A 13,249-nucleotide genomic window follows, 5' to 3' on the forward strand; every position below is an offset into this window, starting at 1 on the left:
TTCTACAGCATTCTTTAGAAACAGGATTTTATGATCCTATGTAACAGATATCCATGTTTCCATGGAAACAGATCTATGCTTCGGTGGTAACAGAACTTCAATGATAGTTCCAAAAGAAACATACATCACTGTTTTCATGGAAACAAACATAAATGTTTTTGCGGTAACAGAAATGAACTTTTCCAAGGTATAACAATTCAAATAATAACTACAGTGCCAACTGAAATCACGATTTCGATGTTAAACAGAATTTACAATTTTCATGATTATTACAGTTTTTATGGAAAATAATGCCTGTTCCCACAGAAACATATATGATCATTTTCATCATTACATAAATTACAGTTTCCATGATAACAGACAAGCGTTTATCAGATCTTCATTATTCTATGATAAATCGAAGACAAATATATATGTATAGTGTAACACAAAGTATTGGTAAAAAATTCAAACATTAAGATAAATTGACCTGTGTATAAATCTGTTTACATTGTTATTTTTTAGTCATTACATAACAGTGAAAAAGATCCAAACAAATATACTGGTCAATCATGGAAAACATACTTAGGAATTCAATCATTATGAGATCATACCATAAATGGACCCTAATGTCATGCTGTTATTTTATTTTGTCCACAACATAACTGAATAATGCAATGATTATGGTCATTTTCACATGCTGATAACTGTTAAATAGATGTTTTGGTTAGTGGCTTAAGGGAACACAGACATTGCCAGAAACAAATACAATCAGCCTTAATAACACGAGACCAGACAGTTACCTAATAAACTGGCAATAATTGCAACAGAAAAGTAGCAAACAATTCCTGACTTTTCATGCAACCACATTTGCTGAGACCGTTTTCACTTCTATTTCATACAATATTTTCTGTTGATATTTATCTTGGTCAGAAATACAAACTCAGGAAAATTAATTAATAGTGAAAAGTATATGAATTTGCATACATTTTTAATATCAATTTTTATCTGCATTTTTCTCAAACCCATACATCACCAGAACATACAAAGATTATTGTTAGGATATGATGTATATCTGTTAACAAGTTACAAAATCTGTTAAAATGTTATAAAGAAGTTCTTAATAATATGTTCCCACATTTTTAACCAATTGTAATATTAAAACGGAAAATAATGTTCAAACATACATTATGAAAGCAATCATACCATTTCAAATTAATAATACCCGAACAAGCCCACAAAAATATAATATAAAATAATAATTAACACAAATAGAAACAAAACAATAAGGCAAATAAGGAAAAAACATGGACATAGAATCCAAATGAGAGCCATCCGGTTAGATCCGTGCCACCATGTTAGTTTACTTTGCATTTGGGCCGCAACTGAACTACTTCCCATTTATTTTGCTTCAGTTACATTTAGGTAAATGTTTGCCATTTTTTCAAACAAGAGGGCCTGAAAGGCCCAAAGTTGCTCACCTGAGATAACAAGATATTATTGGGACAAATCTTCTGACCAAGTTTCACGAAGATCGGAAAAAAAATGTGGCCTCTAGTGTTTTCAAGGTTTTACTATAGCCATATAAGGAAAAATGCCCTGCCCCTTGGCAGCCATGATTTTCAAGCAAAGGTTACCATTTTTGAGCTCATCCAAGATATCAGTGGGACAAATCTTCTGAGCAAGTTTCATGAAGATCGGAAAATAAATGTGACCTCTAGAGTGTTAACAAGGTTTTACAATAGCCATATAAGGAACAAGACTATTGTCAAGCAATATGGTCCCCTACTGGTGAAACTCCACCATTGTCGGATATTTTTTATTTGTTGCCATAGCAACCAGAATTTTTGACGTAGGAACAAAATGAAATGACGTGCATAATCTCCATATTGCCACCTATTCATGTTTCAAGTTTTATGAAAAAATATTACGAACTTTTAAAGTTATAGCAAGATCCAGAAAAGTGTGACAGACTGACGGACACACACAGCGCAAACCATAAGTCCCCTCCGGTTTCACCAGTAGGGGACAAAAATGCCCCGCCCCCTGGCGGCCATGTTTTTCAACCAACCGGCATCATTTTCGAACTCATCCAAGATATTATTAGGATGAATCTTCTGACCAAGTTTTATGAAGATCAGACAATAAATGTGGCCTCTAGAGTGTTTACAAGATTTTACTATAGCCATATAAGGAAAAATGCCCCTCCCCTTGGAAGCCATGTTTTTCAAGCAAACGTAACCATTTTCGAACTCATCCAAGATATCATTGAAACCAATCATCTGACCAAATTTCATGAAGATTGAACAATAAATGTGGCCTCTAGAGAGTTAACAAGGCAAATGTTGACGCCGCACAACGCACGACAGACAAAAAGCGATCACAAAAGCTCACCATGAGCACAACGTGCTCAGGTGAGCTAAAAATGCAGGGAAGATAATTGTATTTTCCCATTTTCTATTTAAATACATGATTTAACACAATAACCGATGTACAAACATCAGGCACTGTTCTCACTGACAAGTGAATTTAAATACAGTTTGAATATGATCTGTTCAAACCATTTATATCTGAAAATGGGATGAAAGTGAAAGTAATTTCGGTAAATGGTAATAATACATTTTGTTTGCATTTGAGTAACCAATTGTGTATACAAATATGCACATGCTAATCAGACCTGAGATTGTATCATACATTGGATATTAATAACACTTGGCCTTAAAACACAATCTGCCTTTTTCAGATACCATGTAACAATAACAATATATCTATTGATAGCAATAAGCGATGTCCATCATAAGCACTAGAATGAGAGCGTCATAAAATCAACAGATCTTTATCATTGATAAGGTGTCAACAATAACAATTGGCTATTGAATTAATATAAGCGGTCAATGGAGGGATTGGAGATAGGAAGATTTAGAACAAGATGTGTTTGTGAAACACTATGTCCCCCCATATAAATTCGACCTTTGATCTTGAAGGATGACCTTGACCTTTCACCACTCAAAATGTGCAGCTCCATGAGATACACATGCATGCCAAATATGAAGTTGCTATCTTAAATATTGCAAAAGTTATGGCAAATGTTAAAGTTTGACGCAAACCAACAAACCAACCAAAAGACAGGGCTAAAAACAATATGTCCCCCAGTATAGGGCCAAACATCCCAAAAGCTGGCCTGTTTCACAAAAATCTGGACTTATGGCAACATGGCAATATATTAAATTCTTAAACTTTTGAGCAATTAAGTAAGTTAATATTGTAATTTACTCAACTCTTAAGGGATTAATAGCCTAATTAAAAGCCTTAATACATATTGACCAATTAACAATTGCATGAGGTGAACAATTTCATTAGATACCAAAGATCAAGCCCACCCTTCACAAAATGAAGCAAGATAAATGTGTAGCAGTCAAGTACTGCCACTGAAGAGATATAACTGAAAACAGGAATCGGCTAGAGGATATAGAGATAGCGGCATGCTGTAGTATCCACACACACAGCCGCAGGCAGTAATTTATGTTTGCCGTCACCTAAATTCGGGGCCGAGCAACTTCGTTTGGTGGACTTAATTCGCAGCAGGGCCCTCCCAAAAGAGGGGAATCCCCGAGACCTACGATGCTCTCGTTCCTCCTCCCTATTTCTCATTACCACTTCCTTGGGTAACGTACCATAGCTTCCGTTGCGTTTCACGTTATCGGCACTGCGCTTTGGCGGAGGTGTCTGCAATTAATCCAATGACGAAATGACAGGTAGCAGAAACAAGACAACATTGTGTGCAATACTTGTCATAAGCCAAAGCTGCTGACTCAAGCATTCTCTAGCTTTGGTGATGATGAGCTTTCTTTTCTTTTTTTCTGACCCTTGTGGTTTTAGAGATTTAAAAGTTTTCATTTTTTGAAGTCTATTTTTAACTTCCGTGGCCTTCATATGAAATGAACCATTGTGGTTTGAACAACTTTTACAGTGGGTCACCCAAATATTATTTCGATTTTATACAAATGCCAAGCAGTTTAGGAGTAGAAATGGTTTAAAGAAAAAACAAACTTTAACATGCACCAAAGGCTGACAGAAAACACAGAAAACACAGTATCCTCATAGCTCTGTGAGCACTTAGAGCTTAGGTGAGCTCAGAAAACACGCTTCTCAACCCATCACCACCTTTGGTAAGTTTTTTGACACATGTGTAAGTCCCTTAGAAAGATAAATTTACTTAAAGACTTTTCTTATTAGATTCAAGTTAAAAAGCTTCGTTTTCAACCCTTAGATACTGATAAGCAGCAAACAGCATAAAACCTGAACAGACTGCTAGTTACTCGCATGCTGTTTTGGTTTAATGCTGTTTGCACATAGCAATTTTCACTTTGCTTCTGAGTGGGAAAAGGTTTAAAGGCATACCTTTTGGTTGTTTTTCTTGGTTATATCTTCCGCGCTGTTTGACCTCTGTATGCGCCGAGTGGGTTTCACGCTGGCAATGGTGGACGGTGGAGACGAGAGGTTGCCATGCATCCCTGAGAACGAGTTTACTGAAACCACACAACTTCAACTTGATGAATACACACAGAATTCTCCTTGTTTATCAGTTCATTAACAGGGGCGTAGATAATCTCCAAACATTGGGGAGGCCGTCCAGTTTCTGTACTGGGAACATAAAGGGGTTCGTTTGAGAGGGTGGTTCCAAAATTTAAAAAAAAAAAATTTATATGGTGCGTTTTGGGGGAACTTTAATGTTGATATAAATGGTCGATTTTTGTCTCACTCTCAGTTTGTCATTAAATCAGTTTGTCCAATGCCGCAGACGACGACCCAGAAGTCTGAACAGTTTTTTTTTCTTTTGAAAAACTCATGCTAATTAAAACATAAAACAAGGGCACCGCATAACGGGTGCCACGCTCGGCTGCAAAAGCTTGTCAGAATTTTTTTTAATTTTTTTTAGAGGTCACAATGACCTTGACCTTTGACCTAGTGACCTGACAAGAGATGTGTTTGTCAGAAACACAATGCTCCCTACTGCGCCGCATTGAAATAAAATGTTTATTTATCATTTGGCATGTATAGAAATCATCTCCCTTTAAAGGTTTTTACTTCCCTTGAATTTTGTCCAATCCAACCGGGGGGGGGGGGGGGGGGGTCTAACAGTCAATTATGTCTCCCATATAGCCATCGCCCCCAGAAAGACGTCTTAGTTGGTTACGGGGGATAGTGCAAGATACAGGAGACACCCCGTTCCAGAGGTGACCATGGGTCTTTTTAGTACCCGGTGTATAGCACCTGGTACACTGCACCTCCGTTTAACGTCTCATGCGAAAGACGAGTTAGAAGGTTAGGTGCAGCGGGGGATCGAACCAGCGATCTCTGGATTGTGAAGCCAGTGTGTTACCACTAGACCACGGATCCGCTACTACTAAAGAAATTATAATTATATCATTTAAAAAAAAACTTTGAAAAATCAATCACTTGGGTTATAAATAATCAAAATAATAAATCTGTACAGTAACTGTGAAATGAACTTCAATTCTTGGTAAGGAAATATATAATATGAGATTTATAATTATATAAATTACTTCCCTTGAAAATAATTGTCTGTAACAAATCTCTATTTTTAGAAGCAAATAATTAAAAGCCACTATACTGTGACAGTAGATTCACAACTTAAAATGTGCAGCTCCATGAGATACACATGCATGCCAAATACATAAAGTGGCTATGTTCAATATTGAATAATTTTCTCCCTTTTTAAAGCTTATTACATCCCTTAAATCTGTATTTTTTACCATAGGCCATAAAGGATGACCTTGACCTTTTACCACAATGTGTTTGTCAGAAACACAATGCCACCTACTGCGCCGCTTTGATTTATTTAACAAAAATATATTTGTGGGCAGGTCAGATAACTATGTCCATTTAAAGTTATTACTTCCCGTGACTTTGTTTTTTCGACCCTAGACCTTGAAGGATGATGTTCACCTTGAAATTTTACCACTCAAAATGTGCAGCTCCATGAGATACACATGCATGCCAAATATCAAGGTGCTATCTTCAATATTTAAAAAGTTATGGCCAATGCAAAGGTTTTAGCACAACGCCTTAGGCAGACGTCGGACGACGAGCTGGCTATGACAATAACTCGGGTTTTCTCCGAAAACAGCCTCGCTAATAAAGTAAATGTTTATGTATTTTAATAACGGAGTTTAACAAGTGATATGAGAAAAAATAACATTAACATTAGATTCACAACACAAATATTTTATAACTGATGGACATGTTTAACACCTAAAATTGGAAGACTGAAATAAATAAGAAATAAATTGTTCTGTTCACACAAAAACCAATACAATACAAAAATATTTTCAATCAAATTAATGTTTTAAGTGGCAGTTACCTTAGAATTAAAGCGATCAATTAAAATTAAAAGAATAGCCTGTCCTTAATCAAAACTCCGACAGTGCAATCACGGAAAAGAACAATAAATGACATTTATCCGGGCCCCTGGTTTATGACACCTAACAAGGGATATTGACACATCGCTTTTGGCAACCTCGGAGCAGACGGAGAGGGGACACTTGGCTTCTGCACTGACGGTGCATGATTACAAAAATAATGGTTTTGGGGTGGCATTTTCCGAGGATTTTACTTTACGTTTTATTTATATAACGACGACTAGCCAAAACATTTGGGGAGGCGGCTGCCTCCCCATTAACTACGCCCCTGATTAAGAATTTGGGGGATTTTACTTTACGTTTTATTTATATAACGACGACTACGCCCCTGATTAAGAATTTGGAGATCTCTTGCTGGTGTTGACTAATTCCTTCCTTAGGTATTTTTCTTTTTTTACTACTAATGTTTTAAATGAGTCTCGTGTTGACTGATTAAAACAAGGCTTACGTTTAAATTTTTATCATTAAAAAATAATGCTATATTTGAATATTGGAATACCATATGATGCTGGATATTATTATATATATATAAAGTTTTAAAATTACCCGGATAGGGTATATATATATCATATACTTAATGTAGGGTAAAGTGGGAGTGGGATATCCATCAAGTATGATTACGTGGAAAGGAGGTGTATTTTAGTGGCAAATCATCGGGGAATAATTACTGGGAACATTTTGGAGTAGGGTATACCAAAGTAGTGTTAACATCATGTAGTGGTGATGATACCCTACAGAGGGGTACACATACCTGGAGTACTGGTGGCACTGGGGGAGATGCTGTAGTTCTTCTCACCCCGCAGCTCATCTGCCTGTGTTAGGAATACAGAAGGCATAAAGTAGAGCTACAGTGAGGATTTGAAAAGGGCAGGCGGGGTCTATTTATTAAAAAGACACTTTCGACGCGCAGTATTTTGTCAAAAGGGCACTTTCAAGCGCGTGGGCTCCCTGTTGCATTTTTTTTTTCATGTTATTAATAATTGTTAGGATACTGTGAAACCATTATTAATCGTCAGGCATTAATTTTCATAAATTTCGTCAGTCGACCGATCGGCGAATTTAAGATCCTAACGAACAATTATGCTCGATGTTTGAACAAAAACAAACACTAAGTTGAACAATATTTTAAAACTTTACCGTAGACATGAGGCATTAAATTCCAACATAATCCATGCACACATTCACTGCTGTTTCATAATCAAGATTAATCCGGTTTTGACACAAAGGGATGTTGATTACACAAGGTACTTAACTGACACGTTACACTTCTTTAAAACGCGTGTGCAGTACAGCTGTATCGAATGCGTTGACTTCGTTTATGTAGAATGGTAATGAATTAGCGCTAATTGTTTATAACTTTATTACCCATTAGGTGCATTGTGTTTTTCAGGGGTGTTGCATATTAGCCATCACGCAGAGAATGCCGATGAAAGACAATAAACCAAATGAAAAGATGACGATGTGTGATCAACATGCGTATTTATCACAAATTAATCAAGAATATTTTAATTGCTGATTGTTGTTTGATTGTTTGCGTTTAACCACACTTATTACTATTTTATATGTATCAATTTATTTATTTTTAAATTATTGACATTATTGATTTATATACGGGTAGTTTACTTTTTAAGAATGAACACATACATAGAGTTTATAATTTTAATGTTGATATCAGAATAAAAAAGCATTTTATTTGAAAAAAAAAACACTTAACAATCTGGAACCTCTTTCGTATAACACAAACAGTTTTTAAACGGTATTGACAGCATTTTAATAAAAATCATACCAACAAGAACACATAACCAAGAAAATAAACAAAAGTGACTATAAGTTTGATTTGCTATTTGATAGAATAAGACTAATTGGCAATTGGCTTCGTTGTTACAAACACTCGTTAACGGTTATTCGATCCCACTTGTCCGCTAATCATAACAATGAACGTGTGAATGGCATACATTAAGAGGGTCCATTACTGTCCCTTAATAACAAAAGACTAGTTAATTGGCATGTGACAAACAGGCCCCACCTGCAGTGATTCTCAAGTGTGTTCCCGCATTCGTACCACGATTTTTCGCAACTGCGATTGATCGCGAATATGTATTACACACAAATCGGATATTGACTGACGCATTTTTTTAAAATTCAAAATAAAAAATCGTCGAATTTAAGTGCTGACGAAATCGTCATTTTAATAAAAATGACGAAATTTTGTGTTGTCGAAAATAAATGGTTTCACAGTATATTATTCCCATTATAATAAAACCATGCAAATAAAATGTCTACAATGAGGAATAAATTAATTACAAAGTCGTTTTTTTTTGTTATAATTTTTATAAATATAAGGGCAGGGTGGGGTGCCCTTCCAGTTAGGCCTAGCAGGAGCACTGCATAAAGTATGCATAATAACCATCTGGTAAAGGAGTCATGTCAAAAAGAGCTAAGTGGAAAGGTCCTAGAGTGTCCTGGGTACCCTCATCCTACCCAAAAAATAATTTTGCTGTAATTCATGCTAAATTACGTATGAAGATGAACGCTGATTATTGTTTCCCCAAAATTTGCTTTAATTTTTTTTTCTCACTTATGCATACGAGCATGAAATACATGGAGAATAATTTTATGTTTAAAAGAAATTAAGATGTATTACTGCCAATCAGGTAAGGTGTGAATACATAACATTTCTTTTTATGGGGGTTAATACAAATTGTCAGGCATATCATGTTTACTTGTGAATGAAACATACCCGAAGTTCTGCTTGTTCATTCGTAGAATCATTTCATTGCAAAAGTTAGCAGAGAATTTCAATACGCTTTAATTGGTTTTACTGCGTGCAAATGTCAACCTACTTGTAGATGATATGCAGATATAGCTTGCACTGAGGTCAAAAAGTAAATTGTCAGAATTTTCTGCCAAGTGACTACTACATTTGTACCACGACTTAAATAACTGTGGGATGAATGGTTTGGTGAGTTTGAAAACGACCATAGTAACATTAGACATAAGCTTTCACAGCAGTTGTGTCACTCTCCTGCACTCATAACAGCTGCTGGTCTGATAGGTGTGCACAATGCAGTGTGCCTATGGGCAATATTGCGCAATAATATTGTTAGTGTCACAGGCATGGGGTTAACATACATATAGGGGTAATTTTAAGATTATTGTCCCCTACCGGTGAAACCGGAGGGGACTTATGGTTTGCGCTCTGTGTGTCAGTCTATCAGTCTGTCAATCTCTTGTTTTATTGGGAAAATAACTACTTAAAGAGGAGGGCTAAATATTAACCCAACATTTGTCCAAAACAAACAGTGAGCTCAGTTTACCCTTTCCCACTTAGAAGCAAAGTAAAAATGGCTTTGTGCAAACAGCATAAAACCAGACCAGCCCGCGAGTAACTCGCAGTCTGTTCAGGTTTAATGCTGTTTGCTGCTCATCAGTATCTTAGGGTTGGAAATGAAGCCTTTAAAACTTGCGTCTAGTAAGAAAGGTTTTTCATTAAATTTTACTTCCTAAGGGACTACAAATGCTTAAAACTACATATCTAAGTGGTAATGGGTTAAGTGTACCATGAGAGGTGTGGTGTCTGTGGTCTTGGTGATGTCGTTGGTCACAGAAGGGGTGGTAGACGAGGTGGAACTTGTGTCGTCCTCCATGCCCAGAATCTCATCCAGCACTGTAATGTTGGAGACACACACAAGTTGGTATGGAGCTATCTGCCAAGGACATTCATCAGACACTTGGTCACAGCATTCAGTGAGGATTTAAAGCACTCATAAACATATCAAACATGTCAAACATTGGATGATAATCTTTCAACAAGACAAAAATCATGTCTAACTGATATTGAAGTTGTCTACAGCCTGAAATGCTATACAGTAATGAGATGCTTCTTATTCAAAGCAGTTTATAGCGTTCGAAAAGGGATTCATATTTATATGGTTTGATACTGTAAGACTGGTGAGAAAAATGTTTACATGGAGAAGGCAAAAATAGAAAGCGATAAATGTAAATGTTGGCATTCTACACTAATTAAATCATTAAAAGCATCAATTATGGTAGTATGATATCAAAACAAGAGATGTGTTTGTCAGAAACACAATGCCCCCTAATGCGCCGCTTTTTTTTTTGACCTTTGACATTGAATGATGACCTTGATCTTTCACCACTCAAAATGTGCAGCTCCATGAGAAACACATGCATGCCAAATATCAAGTTGCTATATTCAATATTTCAAAAGTTATTGCAAAACTTTACTGTAAGGTTAAAGTTTTGGGACAGAATGACGGAATGACAGACAGACAGGCAAAAAACAATATGCCCCTGATCATTCGATCCGGGGGCATAAAAAGTTATGAAAATTTAAGTTTTTTTATTTTTTGACCTTTGACCTTGAAGGTTGACCTTGACCTTTCACCACTCAAAATGTGCAGCTCCACGAGAAGTAAGTAAGAGATTGAATGGAGAAATGAATAATATCTTTTTGTTTATTTTGACCTTTGACCTTGAAGGATGACCTTGACCTTTCACCACTAAAAATGTGCAGCTCCACTAGATACACATGCATGCCAAATATTAAGTTGCTGTGTTCAATATTAAAAAAGTTATGAAAATTTATGTTTTTTATATTTTGACTTTTGACCTTGAAGGTTGACCTTGACCTTTCACCACTCAAAATGTGCAGCTCCACGAGAAGTAAGTAAGAGATAGAATGGAGAAATGATTTTTTTTTAAATTAATTTTTGACCTTTGACCTTGAAGGATGACCTTGACCTTTCACCACTCAAAATGTGCAGCTCCACATAATACACATGCATGCCGAATATGAAGTTGCTGTGTTCAATATTAAAAAAGTTATGATAAAACTTTTACCTTAAATTTAACGAAGGTTTAAGTTTAAGGAAATAAAAATACAATGATATTTGAACGTTGACCTCGATGGATGACCTTGACTTTTCACCACTCAAAATGAGCACAGCTCCATGAGATACACATGCATGGTAAATATCAAGTTGGTATGTTTAATATTGCAAAAGTTATTAAACTTTAACCAAGGTTAAAGTTTTTGACAGAATGACAGACAGACAAACAGACAGACAGACAGGACAAAAACAATATACCCCCCGATCTATTGATCCGGGGGCATAAAAATATACTACATTACAATATATCAACATATGAGCTGTGCTCTGTGAAAAAGGGGTTTAATGCATGTGCATAAATTGTGGTAAAGGCTAATCTGGGACGACACTTTCAGCTTTTTATAATATTTTTCGTTTAAAGAAATTATTTTTTTAGCAAAAACCTAGTTTAGGCGGAGTGTCGTCCCTGAATAGCCTGTGCAGACTCACACTTCACAGGCTCATCTAGGATCACACATTACGCATATGCATTTAACCCCCTGTTCACACAGCACAGCTCAAATACATCACTAGTTTGTAGAACGGTCTTGCCTTGTATTCTTAAACCCTCTACTTGACGATTTTCAGGGACATCCAAAAAAAATCATCAAAGTAAAATCATCAGAGTTTCAAAGAGCTTAAAATTTAAACAGAGATCACTTTAATAATGTACATGGATTGATAATGTTTGAACTCAACACAAAAAGAATAAAACAACAATTACTTCATTTAAGAATTATAAAATAAGATGTAAGGTCTACTCATCTGAAGAATGACTTGTCAAAAATTTAAATGCAAACCAATTAGTTTTACCATTTGCCAACATGTTGGAAAAGAAAACTGAAATATCAGTATTTGAAAATAAAACTAGTGATTATCACACATTTGGCAAATTTAGATGGCAAAAAATAAGCAAATCATGAGAATAATGTTTTTTGCAATTCAAATCAGCAGCTTCCAATATTGAAACACAAAACAAATCTGGCCTTAAGAAACAGTTATTGTTGTAGCAAACTGACAATTACTTAAGCAAAATAAATATATTGAAATTTGCAGCAATAGTCTGTGTGTTTGTTTTGAAGTTAATTTAGTACAGGAGGCTGCATTATGGGAGAATGTGGAGTGTGTAACAAAAATCATACCTAATTACCTAACTAGACGAGGAAGCTGGTAAGAAAGAACACACAGTACCCTAAGGAACTTAAATCAGTTTGTTATGGTGAATACAAACCAAAATCTTATTGCAAAAAAATCATAAAAATATGGGTAAGGCACTTATTAATGCAAACCATCAAATATCTTGTTAACAAAGACAATGCCATTGTTGAGTACCTTTACGCCCTTGAGCCTGTGCAACGAGCTCTTCAATCTTCTTGTATCGCCGTAGCAACCGTCTAAGCTCATCAATCCTTTTGTCCTGATTAACAAGACTTGTCAATAAGGCACATTCCATTTTTGTCTCAAAATTCCGTATACATCACAAGCTGTTTGACATTTTGACTTTTGATCTCTAAGTGTGAAGTTGACTGTTGATGCAATGATGGATACATAGAGACCAAAAACTTTGTATAATTTCTGTTTTATTAACTGAGTATTGAAAAATATTAAGTATCTCCACTTGGTCCTGGCAGAATCCATACAAGAGGGCCTAAAAGGGCCAAAGTCGCTCACGTGAGATTCAAATGAACTGACCTGTTCTGTGCAGCCCAAGATGTCATTAGAACAAAATGTTCTTACCAACTTTCATGACTAGTAAACACCCTGGCAGCCACGTTTTTCAACAGACCAGAACCATTTTCATACACATCCAAGATAACATTTAAACAAATATACTGACAAAGTTTCATGAAGATTCATAAGTCCATATAAGGAAAAATGCCCCGCCCACTGGTGGCCATGTTTTTCAAGCAACTGGAACCATTTTCAAACTTGTCC

At 35.8% G+C, this 13,249-nt stretch overlaps 1 protein-coding gene across 6 annotated transcripts in view; it reads right to left on the bottom strand.

Moving 5' to 3' along the window:
- The window catches only part of LOC127871397 (liprin-beta-1-like), a 153,449-nt gene that overhangs the window by 37,402 nt on the left and 102,798 nt on the right, over positions 1 to 13,249 (bottom strand). For all 6 annotated transcript variants that reach the window (XR_008045327.1, XM_052414309.1, XM_052414328.1 and 3 more), the window contains 5 exons: positions 12,647 to 12,731; positions 9,983 to 10,089; positions 7,174 to 7,234; positions 4,381 to 4,508; positions 3,654 to 3,705 (listed from right to left, as the gene is read on the bottom strand). Coding sequence is in view for 5 of the 6 variants with exons in the window: in XM_052414309.1 (XP_052270269.1) it covers positions 3,654 to 3,705; positions 4,381 to 4,508; positions 7,174 to 7,234; positions 9,983 to 10,089; positions 12,647 to 12,731 (433 nt within the window). In the remaining variant the exon portion in view is untranslated. The remainder of the gene's footprint in view (positions 1 to 3,653; positions 3,706 to 4,380; positions 4,509 to 7,173; positions 7,235 to 9,982; positions 10,090 to 12,646; positions 12,732 to 13,249) is intronic.

This window comes from Dreissena polymorpha, chromosome 1, assembly GCF_020536995.1.
Source record: "Dreissena polymorpha isolate Duluth1 chromosome 1, UMN_Dpol_1.0, whole genome shotgun sequence".
Taxonomy (NCBI): domain Eukaryota; kingdom Metazoa; phylum Mollusca; class Bivalvia; order Myida; family Dreissenidae; genus Dreissena; species Dreissena polymorpha.